The 22007-nt window shown below is 36.5% G+C and overlaps 1 protein-coding gene across 4 annotated transcripts in view; it reads left to right on the forward strand.

Annotated features, from left to right (window-relative positions):
• Positions 1 to 22007, forward strand: part of RGS7BP (regulator of G protein signaling 7 binding protein) — a 54575-nt gene that overhangs the window by 4180 nt on the left and 28388 nt on the right. For 2 of the 4 annotated variants that reach the window (XM_081316430.1, XM_081316431.1), the window contains exon 3: positions 431 to 467. The exons of 1 other annotated variant lie outside the window; for it this stretch is intronic. In XM_081316430.1, coding sequence (XP_081172556.1) covers positions 431 to 467 — 37 coding nt within the window. Of the gene's footprint in view, positions 1 to 430; positions 468 to 10575; positions 10642 to 22007 lie in introns of all 4 variants that reach the window. One more of the 4 variants, XM_081316432.1, reaches the window with a different exon arrangement.

Below are 22007 nucleotides of genomic sequence, written 5' to 3' on the forward strand. Positions count from 1 at the left end.
TTAACACTGAGATGAGTCTTTGATAGGGGCAAAGGAACTTTTTTAAAAAACCATTCTAAAATACAAGCAAAGTTAAAGTGGCATTATTAGACCTATTGTTTAAAAACTGTTATCATCTGTTAACTGGAAAATAGCATTCTAAGTAATGTGACAATATACTTTCAAACACTACATTTTTGTTTTGCTTAAATAATTACTGCTAAAACAGCAAATCACTTCTAAACTAATGTAACAAACAATGTGGATATGAAGACAATTTCATTCTTGACAGTGCAGTTTGCATCAGTGATTACAGCTGAGGTGGAAAGAAAATAGGAATTCATTTAATTTACATTGTATGTACATTTTATGTCTTCGGCCTTGCAGTATTAAGTGCACCTTCAAACAGGACTCTAAGCATCTAATATTTATTTATGTATTTTACTTTTAGCTGCCTGCTACCAAAATACCAGGACGGTATACAAAAAGTAAGCATATTAAAGCAACAGATTGTACAAAAAGATAAAATGGTGATTTAAGTCATTGAAACTATAAATTAAAACTTTATTCTTATACTTAGACATAGTTAAAGGTGGGGTTTTTTTTAAACCAATGTGGGAGGCTTATATTCCATTGGGGAGCAAATTCATCATATTCAGTCATGACAAAAAGCCAGGCTCCAAGTTGTAGCAGGGTGGATCATCTACCACTGAAGATGTATTTCCCCAGATGATTTAAATGATGGGAACCTTGCAGAAGGAGGCAATGTCTAAGTTATCCTGAACCCAAACCATTCAGGTCTGTAAAAACAAGTGACTCCTTATGTTGTACCCAGAAGTAAATTAGCAATCAGCGTAGAGATTTCAAAATTATTGTTAACTTTGTTTCTACAAAATCGACTGAAGACCAGTGTGGGTACAGCACTTTTTACAAGTATTTCACACATGAGTAGCCCAACACACAGTGCATTATTTAAGTGAAGCCTAGAGGTTACAAGTTGCTTTTAGGTCATTATTTGGGAAAGAAATCCTATATACACACATTCCATCTAAGGAAATAAGAGGTCCTGATGCACAATTTGCATATCTGCTCTGTGTAGGAAAGTTTGTCCCCATCTTATCTGTCTTAACTTGAATTATGTCTCAATTTATTTTCCTTCTATCTCTTAAATCAATAATAAATCATAATTAATAGTAATTGACAAGCATAACTAAATAGTCCTATCTTGTTTCAGTTAAAGCAAAATTCAAGCTCTAGCTTTAGTAATGATTGAGTAATTTTAAATGCCCTTGTCATGCTATACACTTTTGGAGACATAATGTTTTATGCAGATACACTTTTAGCACTAAGGATGCAAATGTTTTAATGTTAGGGATACAGTAGTACACGTCTCTGTCATCGAACATTGTAATAATAGATTGGCAACAGTGCCATTAGTTCGAATAAGTGCTCAGTAGAAGCTTTTTAATCAGTTCAACAAGCAGCAATAAAAAGATATAAGTAGCAACCAAAAATACAGCACTTAAAAATGGAAAAGTGGCAAAACCAGAGACCCCCAAAACATTATGCATTTAAAAGCAAGTTTGTAAAAGTGTAAGTAAACATTAGCTGTAATACACAATGAACATCAGCAATTGCCTATGTTATAGATAATTCTGAAAACCCAGAGACTGCCTTTACCCCCACTGCAGTCTTATTTCAGGCTTACAGAGACTGCTCTGATTGATAGTATCTATCCATATCTCAAGTAGAAGACTTTTTTGTGAAGTATCACTGATTCCTTCAGTGAAAACACCAAGTTAAATGTTAGGCCACCATTATGTCATGCTCTTCTACTAAGCTAGGAGCCCACACTTTGGTGCCTAACCTCACATGCTTTTATCGTGCCATGCAGTGCAAAATTAAGCATTCATTTTACAAAGTAGATGAATCAAGTAGAAGAGAATTTGGATTTAATTTCAGTTTTGCTTGTGCCAGAATGCTGTACTGGGTTGTGGCTCTTCAATAGATGTCTGTGATAATTACACAGATACGAAGTCTATGGCTCCAAATTTGCTACTTTGACATTTTCTTTTAAATGCATGGCAGTGTAACTGATGTAATCTTGCTTCACTACTGGCTTTCAGGCTGTGGGAAGGATTAAAAATGCCCTTTTACTTGCACAGTGTTCTGTACATAGCCCCTGAAATATTTATTAAATTAAAGATACCAATAAAAGTCAGATGTAGGACACTGCTTTAATTTTCCCTGATATTGTTTGTTCATGCTGCCCTTGGTGATAAACTTGTTTGCCAGACATCTGACCCATCATTCCCATTCCCAACCAGCCAGGGTATCACAGTAGGATGACATCTTTTGAATGAACCTTGTGAAAGTTCATTGTGAAAGTTGTGTGAGATATTTGGATGGCCAATTGATCCAACAAACAGACCAGAAAAAGAGTAGACAAAGCATTTCTTCAGTCTTATTATCTGAAGAATCCATTTCTTCCTGCTAAGTGGAAGGACTGGCCCTGAATAAATGAGCAGTTTTACTGTTCGCTTCTTCAAAAAAATTTTTTTTGCAGAAATAATACTGTCTTCCATTTAAGTGTATTTTAAAAAATAGTTATATATAGGTAATTTCAGTTTCACAGTTCCTTTTATAGGTTTGCTTTAAACCTTATGGAATATCAATGAATTGTGACTGATGTGTAATTTGCTAAAAAGCTGAGGGCAAATTCTCTGGTGGATGTGCTTTAAATTGGAATTTCTACACTCTAGTAAAACCATTTAAAATTAATTAATCCCAGTTTCCTAAAAGAAGCAAAAATAGAGAACTGATTCCAAACATTTGTATGATTGAAAAAAATAGATTTGTAACCATTTTTGAATTGTACTTTTCTTAGAAATTTAGCTTAAGAAAATAATGTTTGAACCTTAGAGAATTTAAGCTAGTGGGGTGTTTGAAAAGAAAACTATAACTGAAAATGTAATTTAAATTATTAATAAAATAGCAAACGTGTCAGTGTGAGATCGTGCTCCTGAAATGTGAATGCCTCAACATGCTGGATAAGATTTAACAGTTAAAATGTGGCTGAAGCTTTCCGTCCATTGGACTATGGAAAGTCGGGTGGGTCTGCATCTTCCCACAATAAACTTTTTGTGAGGCAGAAGATCCGGCATGTCTGTGGTCTTCAGTTTCCTGTCTGTGAAAGAAGATCTTATTTCTCCCCTTCGCTTTTAAAGAGCAGCTTAGTTGTACACCAGAAAGGGATTAACACAATGCTTCATCTTTAGAATAAATAGCGTATAAAATGCTGAGAAATAGTGAAAGGATAAATGAAAATAAGTTTAGCTCTGGCTCAACCTTCGACACTGGAAGTAGATTAGTACAGATAAAATAAGCCAATTGTTTATGCAATCAGTATTTAATCTTATGCTATTTGTTGACCATTGGCCTCCATAGCTTTGGAGGGGTTTGATGGCTATAAAGCACATTGATTTTGTGGTAGTACTGTCCAGGTTTCCCCATTCTCTTCTGCCTAAAAGACTCCCAGAATAGTTCGCAATTATATGTATGTGAAACAAAACTGCTTTGCCTGCATGCTTACAGTCTAAAAGACACCATTCAAAAGGAAGGCAGGTTGGGAATAAACAATAGACGTCATTAAGAGTCTTAGGAGTAAAGTTAAACTGAGAGTAAATTCAACTGGGAGTGGATTAGGGATTGGCTGTTGTTGGTTTTTCTCTGGTGGCCTCAGCAGTCATTGGTGATAGCTGGAGGAAGAATACTCAATTGGAGTTGTATTCAGGCATGAGGGAACATTCCAGTGAATATATTTGGAAACCAAGAACAGGGGAGAACTCTTTTTTTCACAAGGGTATGTGACAGCTGTGGTTAGGGAAGAGGAAATGCTGGATTAACCTCTATTCTTATGTATATACAAAGGCACAAACTATGAACTTTTTCCAGAACTGTGTTGCACTGACTTCAAATCTATATCTGATGCTTTAACAAAGCAAATCATAGCTATTGCTACAGTGAGGACTAATTAGTCCAAACAGCTATTAAAAACAGGTATATGAAACTATTTTTCATATACCCGTATGCCCATCTTCATGTTGCATTACTAATCCTCTAATATATGGGCAGTTATAGTGTTTCCAAGAGTTCTACAATAAGCCAGGAGAATCTACATTGGCCACATACAGAGCAGGAAGAGTTATCATGAAAAGGAAATACAGAATTGAAACATAAGAAGCTTATGCTTACTTTGTTTCAAAGCAAAGAAGCACAAATACACACATACATGTATACATACACACACATTCATACAGACATACACATAAACATGCTCAATTTCTGATTAGTCAGAGACAGTTGGAAAAATACTGTCTGGTTTTGCAATTACTTGATTTATATAGGAGAAACCAACTATAAGGTACTTCGCTGTGTTTGAGTACTGCTTCATCAAAAGTAGATAAGATGGGGTTTTTTATTTTAATTTTTTGCCTTCAAATCAGTGTTGATTTCTTGCGACTGCCTGGATTGGTTCCTGCAGTTTTCTTTGCAAGATTTCTTGGAAGTGGTTTGCCATTGCGCCCTTCCTAAAACAGAGAAGCTGCTCAATCAGACTGAACCACTTGGAATGAGCATAGATGAGGATGGGAAAACCTTCCTCCTCTTCATGCTTCTCCTCATAGACTTTTCCAGACCTTTACTGCAGCAATGGAAGCCCAGGCTGCTGAAGGACAGCTCGATATACAAGCAAAGTAGTAGCAGCTAGTTCCACCGCTTGCTGCCCACAGTTCAGACACCTCCCTCAGTCATTTCAGTTGAATATATTGCTAAGCTGTTTTAGATAAAGTATACTCAATATGTAATCCTTTTAAGAGTTTTAAAGGTATTATTAGCATGCATTGGTCTAGAGCAGCGACCCCATTTTTGCCCCAAACTCTCTCCCCCCCCATGTTTAACCAGGCCAATTGCAAGACTTAGAAACTGCATTCAGATAGTATAAAAAAATCAGGTTAGTGTTTCAAAAAAAATATTACTCCCCAGTTTTAAATAGCGATTATTTCAAAATGTCAATTTCTAATGGAATCAAAACTTATTTTCTTTGCCAGTGACATCCATGTACATCCATCTGACTGCCTACAGTAAAGTTCTGGTTGCATCTAGAATAAAATGCTTGCTGCGGTTTCTAAAGTTGCAAATGATAACCCTGTGATCCTATCCATAGTAGTACATATTGAGTCTTTGGGTTCATTTCATTAAAAAAACAGGTTAATTAAGTGTGCCCATGATACAGTTGAGAATTGAGAGAGTCCCATATTAATTCAGGAGCTGCAACTTTGAGCACAAACCCTTGTAGTCTTAACAAAATTTAATCAGTATTATCAATTTGTCTATAACACCTAAGTCAAAATAAGCATTAGGTTAAGTGATAATCTTAAATGATACATCAACCCACATGATCCTCACAACACGAAGGTGAAGAGCTCCCCCAAGTGGCAGTTCTTAGAAGCCCTATCCAAACTCACTAGGTCAAGTTCACCTCAGATGAAGATAGAAATTATGCAACTTATGTGAAATAAGAGACTCTGTACAGTAGAAGCAGCAGAAGGCAGCATAAACCTGGAACGATACACAGTACCACTAGCTATGAGGAGATGTCACACTCTCCAAAAAGGACAGAATATCCTCCTCTTAAGCGTGATCAGAGAAAGCCATGTCACAGGAGAGGGAGGCAGCCGTTCAAGGTACCCGGGTTCCTATGTGAAGCAGAGAAAAACATATTGTCTCCCACAGCATCACCCTCAAAGGAATCCACACCAGTGGACTGGGGTCAGGTCCAGAGATACAATGCTTCAATCCCAGAACAATCTTTAGGACATTAGTATTTAGGAGCCATTTGCAAAGACTCATTTTATTCAGATGTAACAGAGGTTTCCAGAGGTACCAGGCCCAAAAAGTGTTATATAATTGGTCAAAGTTACAGCAGGCTTTCATAAAAACTACTTGCAACCCGTCCTCAGTGTTATGACAGTTGCCCCTCACCCCACAATTGCATGATTGCATTTCAGGTGCTGAGCAGCCAACTTGCATTTATAGTGTTGTAGTGTTCTATGATCACATGGCACAATTTGCAACACTTTTTGCCTTTTTTCATCATGTTCAATGGACATGGTGAATTCATATGATGACCATGGTGACTTGATTTATAGCTGTCGTAACGCAGTCGTAAAATTGAGTCTGGTCACATGGTGCCTTGGTTTATGACTACAACTCCTTACAACCAAAATTCAGGGCTCCATTGTGGCTGTAAGTCAAGGATTACTTGTTATCAATCTCCCTCTGTAAGTAGTGACCTTCCAGCTTGAGACTACCTTGCTGTAACTTTCACAAACATAAAACAGTCCTTTCCTCAGTCCTTTCTTTAAAGAGCATGAAGTTTCTCTCTGCCCATAGTAGCATCACTGATTCCTAAAACAGTCTGCTGCCACTCTCCACTGATATCCACAGTGAGACTTCAGGGACTTCAAGCCTAGCCTGAGTCCCATTTGAACCATGCCGGGAGTCAGAGCATTTATATGGAAAAGAACATTTCTTTTTTTTTTATTTAAAAAGTTTTACAATACATTTTAACTTTAATCCCCCCCTCCCCCACCCCCACCCAACCCTCCCTATCCCTCTCCCCCATTCCCTCCTCCCCCCCGACTTCCCAGAGCTAAATACAGGGTATAAAATCAAAAAACAAACATAAGCACCCCTATGTTATCAGCAATAAACTATTAATTCTATCTCCCTCTAGCTCATGTAAAATGAATACAAACAATATTAATATTACAAATAAAGTAAAAAAGAAAAAGAGGAAAACAGAAAAAGAGCTTTACACAGAATAGATTTTCTTAATCCCAGTCCTTATTCATATTAATTTCAAAAAAAAAGGGGGGAAAAAAAATTCACCTACTATTTACATTCTCCAACCTTTCTCTAATTTCTAAACAAATTCTCAGTTACGCGCCAAAAGCGCCTATCTCTATTAACCTAATAATCTCCAACCAAACTAAACCATGATCAAGAATAATTCTTGCATGTATCACGCCAAATGTCTCGCAGTTCCAAATCATCCTTGAGTTCAAATAAAAAGAGTAAAAAAAAAGGTTTAAACAATCTGTAAGACAACTTGTTGTTAATTAAGAGCTTGGATACCCATTCTTAGTTCAACACATACTTTTAGTCCATAACCCTAATATACTTTTCTAACAAGCAAATAACATCAATCTTAAATTGTGTTAAATATTTAAAAAAAAACTTTCTTTCTCCTCTATGATAAATTTAATCCATTGACATTCTAATTTAAAAATTTAATCACCAATCTTAACGCCCCAAAGCTTTTCGAGCACGTCTGTCATGACCCCCAAAACTTCTTTGGACCGCGCCCCTCCCACAGCTTCACTGTAAGTACACTCTGGAGATTCCATAACTTTCTGCTGGTCTTGCTCTTGCTCTCGTCTCGCTCTTCTTAGGGCGGCACGCGTCATCCTCTGGCCTCCTGCAACATCCGATGAAACTGTATCTTGATCCCCTCCAACACCATTGTCCTCTATCTGTCTATCTGCAACATCTTGAAGCTTTCCCTCGCCGTATCCCTTTACAGCTTCCAAAAATGATAGGGGGGTTGCTTTTAACACATTGCTATAAAAATCACGTGCCTGGGCCACAGTAACCAGACGATGTCTTTTACCTTCATGCGTCACCACCAGTCCAACTGGAATCTCCCATCTGAACTTAATATCACATTTCTTAAGTTCCTGTACAAGAAATGCAAAATCTTTCCTTCTCCTTAAAATCTTCGGAGGAATCTCTTTTAAAACCAAAACTTCTTGCTCAGCCACTACCAATTTAGTATCATAAGCAGCTTGAATGACTTCATCTCTAATTACTCTCTTTGTAAAATAGACCACCACATCTCTGGGTAACTTCCTCTGTCTTGCAATCCATGAATTTACACGAAAAATTTTGTCCATATTTCCCTCAATTTCAGATGCTGGCTGGCCCAATACCCCTTCCAGAGCCTCAGAAATCAGCTGCTTTAAATCTTCTTTACAATTCTCCTTTAAACCCCTGATTCTAATAGCATACTGCATCTGATGATACTGAACAAGGCTCAATTCTCCGTCCATTTTATCCCTTATATTTTCATTTTCTAATACCTTTGCTTCTAATATAGAGTTCTTTTGACTGAGATCCTTCACTTTTACATCCAGCTTTTGCACACATTCAGCTACAGATTCAATCATAGACAACATGTCCACCCTCATTGCTCTAAACTTCTCTTCCATCTTCTTCTCCAATTTCTCCATTTTCTCCTCCATTTTCTCCTCCAGCTTTTTCAACTTTTCATCCATCATATCAGACATCAATTGTGAATGCTTTCCAAGAGCATCTTGTAAATCCTTAAGCGTCAATGCCGGAGGAGGTGCAGGAGGGAGCAAAGCTTGCAATGAGGTCTGTTGCACCAGGGAAGACCCCGCACTCCGAAGAGCTTTAGAAGTTTTAGCCGCCATCTTCCCCCACTTTCACTTATTGCGCACTTTCACTTTAAAGCTATAAAATCCATTGAGCTAGAGAGTAAAGATAAGAGTCCACATCACCTTAACCTCCTGTACCGCTCTGCCTGCATCTTAACAATCAAAAGTATTTCCTTTTGGCAGGGGTGGTTGCTAACGCCTGGCTCTGCTCCATAAATCCCGGAGCAGGGGCGCTGCGCAGCTCGGAGCAACCCAGGCTTCGGGGGGGCTCAATCCTTCAGCCGCCCAAACTCTCAGCTCAGGCGGCCCCGGAGAGCTCAACCCCTACCTGGGGCCTCACCCCCTCCTCTTCTCCCGAGGAGGGGGCTTCAAATCCATCTAAACAGCTGATCGGCGCTGTTTACGATGGAAAAACACAGCTGCGGAGCGGGCAGCCTGAAAACGGCTGTCTTCGGCGTTGCGTCGCCACCGGAAGTCCAAGAACATTTCTAACAGGCATACAGTAATGTCTTTCACTGAGACAAGGAAGTCATCCTCCCCTCCTGCTTCAATTCTCAAACTCAGTTAATCAGGATTTGTGCAAACTGACATCTCAGGAGTCATCAAAAATTGAACTGACCCACCCTCAAGGCGATAGTTTTATCCAAACTTGTTCAATTTGGAAAATAGCATCTCGTAGAAAGATATTATGAACGATGTGGGAGAATTGAAATCCAGACAGGAACTAGAACAACAAGGGATAAAATTGGAATGGTGGGCTTACTTACAGATACAAACACGATATGGGAAAGATAAGAAACAAGGAAATTGTGTAGTCTGCTATTGGGGTATAAAATGATTGAGAAACAAATTAAAGAACCAATGCTGATATGGGCTAAAAATTTGGGACACGGTATCAATCTCGATATATGGCAAACTCTGGGATAGAAATAAAAAGATAACGCTGGCCTCAGCTTATAAAGAAAATGTATATAAAATGTTCTACTGGTGGTATCTCCCTCCAGCTCGATTAGCTAAGATGTACAAAACTATATCCCCTAGCTGTTAGAAATGTTCTGAAGAAATAGGTACTTATTTTCATGTTTGGTGGTCCTGCAATAAGACGCAAAAGTATTGGCAAAGGATATGGATATGGGTAGAAGAAATATCAGGACGGATAGTAGATTATAGACCAGAATTTTGCCTATTTGGCATAACAGAGAAATATACCAAAGAAGGGTTATATATAATGATACACATCATCACGGCAGCGAGAATGACGTTCGCCCAGAAATGGAATACCTGATGAGAGTGAAGTGATAAATAAAATTTGGGGGTATGCAGAAATGGACAAGTTAACTATGGAAATTAAAAATAAAGATCAGTCAGATTATTACAAAATTTGGAATAAGTTTTACCTATGGTGGGAACAGAAAGGAAGGTCTAAACAGAGATATACAGGATGCTGATGTCACACATTATTAGAATAAGATGGTTGATAAGATCAAATATTGTATAATTGTATATAAATGATATGTACATAAAATGTATATATGTGTATAAAATACAAAAATGATGTAGACAAGATGGAATGTCAGACCGTTAACACTTTGTCCAAAGTTTTAAATAATAAAATTTGCAATAATTTTTTTTTTTAAAAATGAATTGAGTAGAATGGAGAGAAATAGAAAAGACAGTGTTCTAATTTCCTTCTGACTGCCTCAACCTAGTCCCAAAGCTTCAGTGACTGTGATGTCCAGGTGAATCAAGGTTTCCACTGAGCTGGCTGCAAGTCCTAAAATAAGCCTGTTCCATTGGAAATTGTGGCCGCCTCTACTGGAGGTGCAGTCACCACTGCCATCCTCAAGACTAATATTCCCTGGGTGATAACTGTATCTATACAGTCTGCCTTTATAAAGTACTGTAAGTTCTATTCTCTTGAAGCTTAGTTGAAGCCTTCTCAGCAGGAGGACACTTAGGAGAGTGGGAGGATGCATTTCTTTTATAATGATAAAAAGATTGATTTGTCACCAGTTTTTAAAAAAATTAATGGCAGAAGAGTTTTAAATGTCATGTATCATTTGTTTCATTGCAATAGATATATATCAAGTATTTTTCAAAATGTAGTCTGAGGACTACTGTGAGTCACCAACAAGCTTTCAAGGTATCTATAAAATCAAATAAATCAATACTTTAAAATTTCTCAGTTTTAATTTCTAATATAAATATCTGTAGATATAATCCACATAAACCAAAGCTCTTTGAGATCCCAAATCATTTTTTAGAATGTAAAGGGGTCCTGAAATCAAAATATCTGAGAATCTGCCCTAGATAGTACCCAAACCAATTTCACAATACCTAATTGGAGCAAGCATTACTCACTCAATTCCTTTCTTTGCAGAACTGGAAAAAATGGTAATAATTTCATTTAAAAACATGTCATCTATGAAACTCTATAATCCTTTTTTTAAAGTCAGTTAGAAAACAATTCCATATTATAATATAATTGCATAAATCCTGGATTAGCATTGTGGATTGACTTTGTGTTCCTTTGCCATCATCTGTGTTTGGCAGCTGCCTGATTAATATCCAGGTCAGATGTAGTGCAAAAAAATAGTTGCTGGCAGGAAAAACACTGCAACATGTGGTGGTATCAGAGTTAGTGTTTCCAGGCAGGAATAAATCATTTACACAATCTCACAAGAAATCCAAATAACTTCGTATAATTATTGAAGAAAGTAAGAAGCTATAAACAATGAATTTTGTTTTTCTTCCCATCTTATATAAGGGACTTCTTGACCCTCTCTTTTAAATTGGATGGCATGTTTCCATCCGTCCTTTCATTGCTGAACAGTCAGAATGCAAACTGTAGGAGGAAGTCCTAGAGAATTATACTAACTTTGTGACTAACTTATACTAGCTTTGTGACCAATAATTGAACTATTTTCCTGCTCCCTTCGAAGTGACTGGCTGTGTTTTCTAAGAGAAGATGCAGAACTCAAAGTAAGGATGAGAATTTGAGTTGAGGGGGGAATTGACTTCATGCTAATTTTTGAACTCCTTAACTGGTCAGATATAGACACTGTTGGCCAGTTTTTGCAAAGATATCAGTGTTTTGAGAATGCTAGCAGTTACAACCGTTACGGCCTGTTTTGTTACCTGACTCTGAGGATGTGGAGTCTATGGAAGGCTATGTAGAAATGCACAATTGTTCCACTTTTTTCTAGTTTCGTTTGTTTCAACCATTTATCTCCTTTTATTACATGTAGAATATTTCACTTTCCCTTTATCCATTATGAAATGTTTCAATTTGAACTTTAGATTTTGCTCAGAGGTCTGTGTGATTGGGCACCTGCCTTTTACAATTCTCCTTCCATTTAGAGTCCTTGAAATATTGAGAGTCCTTCTGCCTGGCCTCTCCTACATAAATCCCCACATTAAGCCACCACTGCTAGTCAGCTCACTTTCTGATAGGTATACTTACTTACCTCCCAGCAGTGTCTAATACAAGCCAAGTCAAAAGATACAGCATGTCAAGTTTTCCAAGATTTTCCTCGATGACTCATTGCTTACTAAGACAGTTGTTTGCTATGTAGTGGGACGTATCATTTGCTTGGCTTTCTAAATAACTTTTTTTACAAGTTGAAGTGTCTTCTGGTAGGAGGGTGTGTGATAAGAGATGAATACCAACAAGTAGTAGCACCAGGTGAAATCTATGGGTTGGAGTAGTTGGAGGTGTTACTTGATTGTTAAACTGAAACCTGACATTCTATATTTAAATCAAATAAGATAAGAGAAATATAAACCAAATTGCCACCTCCATAATTTGATGACAAATTTGCAACTCATGACATTTCTCAACAGTTAGAATGATTTTGAAGTGGAAGCAGATTGGGATGAGGCACAGTAGCTCCAAGGAAACAAAATGGCTTCTCAAAAAGTTTTGAGATACAAAGGGTGAAGTAATCTAAAAGCAAAGATGGATTTTGGATCAACATAAAATACTGTAATTGATGACCTTGACAGTATTTTCTATGACCTTACTGACCACTAACTCAGAACTGGCAAATAATCTCAGCTAACATCAAAATGTCCTTTGTGTATATCTTGATTTTTTTGTTTTTTGCCTACATTAGTGCAAGATTTTACACAAAGAAAGTTTAGCTCAGGATTCCATTAGGAGGATCTGAAATACATAGAAAACCTTTTAGTAGGATTGATTTTGTTGAAGGTATATATTTCCTTTGGGGATTTTATTAGTAAACACAAGTTCAGGGGATGCAAGATGACTGCAATATTCATTTTAAATAAATTGAGAGTCAAGAATACATGAGTATGCAAGTGCCTCTTTATTTATTGAATGAAGTTTTTCTTCTGCCTCACTCTAGTAAAAAAATTAGTAATTTTAAAACACAATTTAGTATTGGCAAGAAACTGCACAAGAAGTTTAACATAATGGACTTATTGACAAATAAACCTGTGGGTTTCTAGAATGAACAGTAAAATTATTTGGTGAATCCTGTACTCTCTTTTTAGTGTATTTTATAATGATGCCTTGTTGCTTGATTTTTTCCTGCTATGTTATGTTGCGATAACTATTTTATGCTATTAAAATAATTCAGAATAGGGACTGCTGCTTAAAGAAAGTCTCAAGTCTGATCTCTGACTTCCTTTAGTTTCAAAAAAAATTGTAGCATTTGGATATTTGGAATATTTGAAGAATCTGGAAATAGATAATATTAAGCAAGATGGTTAAATAGTCTGATGGGATATAAGAAAACTTCCTACTTAGTTAGAGTCTCCTGTATTTGAGCTTGACTTATAATGCTTGAATAATTTAATTGCACATTTATGTCATTTTCTTGACAATAGTTCAGAAGTGATTTGCTATTGCCTTCTTGTAGAATTTCTCCTCCCCCTTCCTTTTCCTGTCTAACCTAGGTTCCTATCTTCCTGGTAGCTTCCCAGTCAGGTAGTAACTATGTTCCACTGTTAGCTTCTCAAGATCAGCCAAGGTCAGAGAGTGCTGTGCAAGATGAATAAGTAAATTATCTAAAGTGATCCAAGACAGCTGCTCATATTCCTGTGAAAAATTAAGCATTTTCTGCAAATGCTACAAAAGCAGACATTGCTAAATGAGAAAAATATGAAAGAAGGGACCATAGTCCAAACAGATTGCCAATTTGCCTGTCTAACGAATGTAGGGTGTTGTACAGTTCCACTTGAAAAAAATATGAGAGCTAACTAATTCTAATGTTTCCATTTTCTAAATTAAAAAGTTTCCTTTCCTAATATTCTCTATATTGAATGTTCACGTCATCTTGATCAGCATTTATTGCTATGTATTTATATATCGTTGTATTGGTGATAGTAGTTCATTTAACATATGAGAGTCTTGAACTCTATAATAGGTATTTTGACTCCACTAGATTAAATTATTTTTCAGATACACTGTAGTTTTGGCCAAAAGTGTTGGTGCCTCTCAGTGTTATCCAAAAAACAACCCCATTTGCCATAAAATAAGTTGAAACTAACACAACTACAGTAAATAATGTCCTCCATATTCCTTAGAGTAGGCATGTCAAACTGCCGGCCCATGGGCCGGGTGCATTACTCCAAAACCACGCCCACCCCATTGCCGGCAAAGGGGGAAAAGTCCTAATATGTCACACAATGTCATGTGACGTGGTGAGTTTGACATGCCTGCCTTAGAGCATACACATAGCAATACATCTGGCCATATCTGTATGAGTACATTCCAAAACAAGACAGGACCATAACTTGCAGGTTAGCTACAAAATATTTTTAGACGTAAAATATGAACAATCCTTTGATTGGCCATCCTTAAATTATACAATAAAAGAAAAATAAAAGTATTCATCCATGGTCTAAGTCCAATCTTGCACTTCAGCAATTCATGAAATAGAAAACAAAGTAATTTACTCATGCAATATCTGTCATGGGTTTACTTCCACCTTACACTTCCTCTTGCATTTCCTGGGGGAGCTGCTCAGAAATTGAGTGTGAAGGTGCAAAGGGCTGTTGCCTCTTTTTTTAAGTAGCTTTGTCTTTGAACAAGTTACAGCCTGTCCTTTTGTCATGGCCAGGTCTCACAAGCATTCTGCTGGGTCTAAAAGTGTAAAAATGCACCCTTGAGATACAGGCAAGAAAAGCTGAACAGCCACTGAAATTGTAAGTTAGAAAAACATTGAATTTATTTTTTGTGTCATTTTGTAATCATGGTTAAATCAACCTAAGTGTAAAGCCATTAAGTAAAAAAGCAAAAACCTTGCTTTAAAGAAAATGCAACCTCAAATTCAAATATACGTGCCCTCCCTTTACTCCCATTATGCCTCTGGTTTATACTGACTTTCCTTTTTTACCTTTTTAAAATTTTAATATTAAATCACATTGTTAACATGTATATCTTTTTTTCCTGTTGATGTAATATAATACAATTTTCTATTTTCTAATGGGAGCTATACAACAAAATTTGTTCTCTAGTTAGTTTAAGTTTACAGCAGGGCAGATTAAGGTGAAACGCTCACCCTGTTGACAGGTAAACTTACTTCAAAAGTGAAAAAATTTTCCATGGAAAAAGGTGCAAGCAGAGACGAGATAATCATCTTTCCGGTATGTTTTTATCTGGATTTCTGCATTGAGCAGAGGCTTGGATTGCCTAGATCAGTGTTTTTCAACCTTAATAAGTTTAAGATGTGTGAACTTCCATTGCCAGAACTCCCCCACCAACTTCAATTTTGGGAGTGGAAGTCCAGACATCTTACATTTGTCAAGGTTGAGAAACACTGTGATTCTGCTGGCATGCTGGGAAAAACCTGAGGTTTTAGTACAAAGTAACCTTTTGAAAATTAAAGTGTCTAGACAAAAACAAGGAAGGAGCCACAGAATATTCAAAAACAGGTGGGAACGATTCTAATGTGTTCATGGAATTTTTGAAGATGGATAACATGCCACTTTGCAAAACTGACAGGCTTTCAAGATTTTGTTATCCTACTATACAACAATAAAGGACATTCCTAGAATTCTGCTGCTTCTCTTTCTTGAGCTTGGCTGTACAGAGAACACATAGAGGTAAACCAGATTTGCCTAGCATTCAAAAGAGACCATAAAAAAGCTAAAAGGGAAACAAAAAGATAGAATATATTCTTGTTAGCAATCAACATCCAGATAAGCAAAGATTAACACCAGGAGCAATAGCAGACAAATAAGCAGTAAACAATACCCTAATCGAAGAACTATCAACTCAGACAAATAAGCAATAAACAACAGCCTAATCATGGAACTACCAAGAAGAATACATCACCCTTACCAAGACTGACAGAGCAAGCTACTGTATATAAATAGAGAGTAAGTCCCACTCTCCTTTAGCACTTAAGATGTTACCTAGTTGCATTATGAAATGTCTGCAAGAAAATAACCAAGCTTAGAGAGCACAGAGCTTGGCTATTTCAAAGGTCTAGCATTGCTAGACCTTTTGGGTGCAGTGCCTCACTTTACTGAATTTTAAAAGAGAGGTATTTGCTAACAGAGTCTAAGCATCCAAGTCTCCATTAACATTTAACTTTGCCACAAGTTACAATGAGCTCTTGCTAATCATGAAGGTGGTTGGCTTTTTTTTTTTAAAAAAAAGTTGTACGAGACAAGCCATTTAAGAACAAATAAGCTGAAAAGCATTCTTGAAGTTTCTTTATAGAAGAATGCGGCTTCTGAGAAATAGCAGCACAGAAATACTTTTACCAGCTAAATAAATAGATCTTACTGGTTGTAGTATACTGTAGGTGTGCATATATATTTCACCCATGGATTCCAGGCTCTGCAACAGAAAAGTGTGAATAATTTTAATAATTAAGGTACTAGAAACCAGGAGACTGAGTTCTGGTCCTGCCTGCAGCGTTAAAGCCTGCTGGGTGACTTTATGCCAGCCACACTCTTTCAGCCCAACTATTTCACAGGGTTGTTGTGGGGGGGAAAGAGGAGAAGGAAGGAGGATTATGTATGTCTGCCTCCTGGAGTTACTTTTAAAATAATAAAGTCAGTTTGGACTAGGGGTTAAAGCACCAGGCTAAAAAGCAATAGACTGTGAATTCTGCCTTAGCCATGAGAGCCAGCTGTGTGACTTTTGGCCAGTCACACACTCAGCCCAAACTCACAACACTGTTGTTCTGGATAAAATAGGAGGAGGAAAGTGTTGGATATGTTTGCCACTTTGAGTTATTTGTAAAAATAGTAAAGGTGGGATCAGTGGTGGGATTCAAATATACGTATGAGCAAGCGGTTCTCTGTGTGGATGCTGCTTCTGGAAGTCCATTCTGGGCTTGGGCAGCAAAAAATTAGCTACTGGTTCTGCCGAACTGGTGCAAACTGGCTGAATCCCACCACTGGGTGGGATGTAATAAACAAAAAAACAGCTGTAACCATCTTACAGGAATATATGCCTATACCAGTTTTGTGATTGTTATGTTCAATATTATGATAAAACAAGTTTTATTTATAGACTAAACATGAACTATAAACACAGGTAAACTCTATTCATGGCAGAACTCTCATATGTATCGTAACTCTTCAGCTGTACCAGATAGTATTATATTACCAAGAAGTTTATTCTGTAAAGGCTAAATTGAGTTTCCAAGTCTAATTACTAGACAGAAATTAGCATAACAATACAATTGAATTGTATTATCTTAGCACAATCATGTCCTTAAATCATGGCCTGTTTTGTATGTGATGGGAAATCAGAGTTTCCATGCTGTGGATGAACTTTATTATGCTTTGAGTATTCTTTACTTCTCCAGCACCATCCCCATTGTCCTCATGAGAAGGTATCTGAAACAAAGGCTGTCTGATTTAAATAAACAATTCTCTTTATGTTTGAACTGCTGGAGTCGCAATTTCTTTTGCGAGAATAAGATGTGATTGATCCATTATTTGGGCCCTTGACCTCCACTGAAAATATAATTTAAGCAACCACACTTTCTAGAATTGGATGGAACAAAGCAATCTGTGTGAACAAAACAGAAGCTTTTGATTCTTTGGAACTTAGAAAACATTAGAAGATTAAGGGAAATACGTGGGACCTTGAAGTTTTCTGTGATTCAATCACATAAGAGGAACCTTGCTTTTTCATTTTCCATTACATCTGGAAAGGAAATGATAATTTCGCATTTTATCATATATTAATTTAAATCACTATTATTTCACATGAGTGTCTAGTTCTTAATGTCAATCATTTGAAAATTTGATAAATGCAGTCTTTCTCTCTGTTTCTTTTCTATTAAAATGCATTAATAATTGTATTCCACCCAGTAGTATTAGTAATACTACAAAAACATATTTAAATCTGTGGAGGAAAGATACAATTAAACCCAAGCGGTAAATTTTTATAATCACTGCTGTTTCCATACTAGATAAACTAAGTTGTCAAATTTATGATATCCCTGAAGAGGTAAGTGGGCTGGATTAATTCAGTAACATTAAATAGGGTGTGAATGTATAAGAACGAGCTATAGTCCCAAATTCAGAGGTATTCACTATTTTGCAAAAAGTTGCCTAAGTGGTAATGAAGATGTTGAGTATTGTATCTGGTTACTGAAGAAATAATGCATTTTAATGTGTATTTTGGAATGAAATATAATTTTGGGGGAAATTTAATATCAACTGTATTATAATTTATCTTTCCCAACCTGGAATTTTCCATCTGTGTCAAACTTCCATCAATCACAACAAGATAACCAGTAGCTAAGGATAATAAAGGGAGCCTAGTTGGGTAAAGCTGCCTTAAAATGAGACATCATCCAAGAACCTTTTTAAGCATGAACAAGATCATCTCCTCCCATGAAAAATAACAAAAGTAGAAGGCACTCATTAATTAGAGCAGATTTGAAATGCCTTTATGAACTTGCATTTAATCATTGCCCAATCTCTGGCTGCCTAAGGGAAGGACTGGAAGATAGAAGCACAACAGAGAATTGCATGCATTTATTGACTCTTCCTTTCTCTGTGTACAGGGACACAATTTGTGATCCAATATTCACTAGTTATTTTTTGATGGGTTGTTGCATATATGACATGAGCCCTTACATGTTCTCCCCAAATGGTTGGCAGTAATAATTATATTTTTGAAAAGATAATTAATTGTAAAGCTTCAGTGATAAGTAGAATTTGGGTTGATGGAAATACTTCATATAAAGCAAACTTTGAAATTCTCTACATTTTTTTGGTGAGATGGCTGTCAAATTGGATACCCTTGCAGGGTGGGTTTTAAATAGATTTGTGAAAAATCAGTGCATCAGTGGCTAGTAATTACAATAACTACATGCTGTTTCCAGGATCAGATAGAAAGTTGGCTGAGGAATCTGAGCGAGGTGTTGCTGTATTCATATTTTGCTTATGATTTGGTGCACCTGTGGATCTGGCTTTTGTTGAAATTGAAATGTTAGATTAAGTAGATATTTGATCTGAACAAGCAAGATCTTTGGCTTCTGATTAAAAAGTCCGGCATTGTGAAATAAGCTGACATTATGAGAAGAAAGATTTCTTCAGATTTCTAAAGATTTCTTTAGCTAAGGAATGAATTGTTAAGAACTTAATAAAATGAAGAGTATAAAGAATGCATGATTGAATTGTAAAATGCCATAAAGCAATTGCTTTTAATTATTCCTTATGTCAGTGATTGGAGAGTAGATTTACCGGTACTATATCAAAAAGAGCTTGAAAGTCAGACTTGCTTCTATTCTTAGAAGAGAATTAATCCAATATTAATTCCCTTCTAAGAATAGAACTGGATTTGAAAATATTCTGTTCGATAACTAATGGGTTATCAAGTTAACATAAACCTAGAAATAATTGCTTGTAATTGTAAATGGCATTCTGAGAGGAGACACATTTTGCAAATAATAGCCTTCTAATGCAGAACCCAGCAGTATACTGAATAGCTGGTACTGTTCATTGTGATCCTAAATAAATTCCTTATTGTTGTCCTATGCTGTTTAGGACCAATAGGAGTTGAAATTCACATCTATAAGGTGACTCGCCTTGTGCTAATGGATTAACTTGGTTTAACAACTGCTAACTTCTTCGCCTTGGAACTCTCCATCTTTTGGAATTTTATAATGTTGTTTTATATTTTTAAAACTTTTTAACCTTAAATTATTCTATTTCAATGCTTAATTTTATTGATTAAATTGTTCACTGCCCAGAGCTCCTCTCTAAGGGAGATGAGTGGTTAAGAAGTCTGAAATATAAGTAAATGAATAAATTAAATTAAAAAAAAAATCAGCTACATCGTTGTTTCCTATATTTAAACTCTTATTGTTCCCTAATGGGGATTCTTCCATATAAAATATGTATAAATTGACTATAAATGTGAATGTACTTTGCATTCACAATTATAATCAATTGCAACATCAGCAGAAAATAGCAAGTGTGATTATCTCTTTTGGCAATATGTAATTTATACTGTCTTTCTTGGGTGGCAAATATTTATTTCCAGTTAGGAAGATGATTGCAGATAGAGATATGTTAAGTAATGCATATCTGCTATAAACTTCGGTCATAATTCAGTTTTGGTATTGTACTTTGTGCTACCCTCAAGCAAAGACAAGAAGGTATTCTCAAAGGCCAGCTCTGTTTACAGCTATGGGTTGGAAACTTGTTAGCCACCAGGGTGGTTATTAGCTCATCATGAACTAACTCATCATGAACCTTAGTTGTTTTTATTTGTTAATAGACTAAGATAGCCTTCCCTAACCTGGTAGTCTCCAGATATCTTGAATTTTAATCCCCATAATTAGGAATTAAAGTTCAGAACTTATAAAGGTAGCTGTTTAGTCCCATTTGTGGAAACCTGTACTATAACAGCAGTTGCCTTGATTTTTAAGATACTGTTTCTTGCAATATACTGTGATAGTGGAATAACTATAGTACATGCAGCATTTCTCAGTAAATGGAAATTAAGTGGATTGGTTTCATTCACCGCCTTAGCATCTCAGAAGCACCTGCCTAATTTTGAGTAATAGAGCACTTGACTCCTGTCCATGTATTGTGATTTTTATTTTTATTTTTTGGATTTTTGAACTTATGCTACTTTAGATTTGAAAAACACTTACATCCAATTATGACTAAGTTGGACTGCTGTAATGCACTCTGTTTACGGATGTCTCGGAAACTGCAGTTGGCCAAGAATTTAATAATTAAAAACTGGTTGCTTATAAAACCATAATTAAATCAACTTTTCCTGTTATTTGAAGAGCAACACGAAACTTTGGGTAGAAAAATACAGGTGGGACTGTAACCCACTTTTCAGGGGTGTCTTGAGGCTTTAAGGACAAAGGTTATTATAAACAAAACTGGAAGAGGTGTTTGGCCTTCAGGCTGGACATTTTTACACTCTGTTCTAAGAATTGATAAAATACCCCTTTTAAAAAAATGTCCTGATTATGATGTAGACCAGACATGTCAACCTTGCGACGTCACGTAACGTTGCACGATGTATCAGAACTTTTTCCCCATTGCTGGCAATGGGGTGGGTGCGGTTTCCTCGTGAGGCATCTGGCCTGCAGGCTGGCAGATTACCACCCCTGATGTAGACCCATTGGTAGAAATTATGTGGAACATCTTCATAGCTGAAACTAAATTGTAGAATCTTTTTCTTCTTGCTTGGCAGCCTTTCCAACAAAAACTTTTTTTTATTTAGATAAGTAAATGTTATCCAACATTTGCTTTGAAGTCTGTTTATTACAGAAGTTTATTTTTTTATTGTTTGCAATTTTATTTTTTTAAAAAAAATTAATTGCTAAAATTAAGGGACAAGGTTTTCTCCAGCCCATACAGTTCCAATATATTAATTGTATTGCTCTAAAAATCAAGGCATTTGAATCTGCTTGATCCTGTGCCATAATTTAGATTAAATCTGTTGTGTTTCCATTTCTGCTAACATGTTAGAATTTAATAATCATATAAGTACTTATAACCAATTAGGGTAAAGTAACATATAAGAAAGTCACTAATGGTATTTCTGCACTGTAGCTTTCTCCTGTGTGTAAATTGGCAAGTGTTGGCCCCTTGAGGTAGGCCATGTCAAACACAGAGATTCCAAGAATGCTACTTATTGTAGCAGTGTCTATTTAAAGATCCTTGGAAACCTGTCCAGAATCTTTACTGCCTCTTTTGAAGGACAGCAAAGTCCAGGAAAAGCCAGTTTCTTTCTCCCGCTGTCTGTTTTCCCAGGACTGAGTAACTGTTTCTACTCTCCCACCCCCTTCTCAAGGCCAAAGCTAAATTCATTTTCAGCTGGAGATGAAAGTGGTTTAAGAAATCCCTTTGCGGATTTCATTTTCAGTGTTCACTTTGGTTACCGGGATGGCTTGAAGTTCTGTTGAAATTTGTTCACCCTGGCCCCCGAGTAGTGGATGCTCTGCTTCTTGACTCTACCTGGATTGGAAAAGGAAAAATCAAGACAGATCCATCATTGCACTGTTCCATTAGTGAATGTGGGGAAAGGATTTTTTTTTT

This window comes from Vipera berus, assembly GCF_964194415.1.
Source record: "Vipera berus genome assembly, chromosome: 2".
Lineage (NCBI taxonomy): Eukaryota > Metazoa > Chordata > Lepidosauria > Squamata > Viperidae > Vipera > Vipera berus.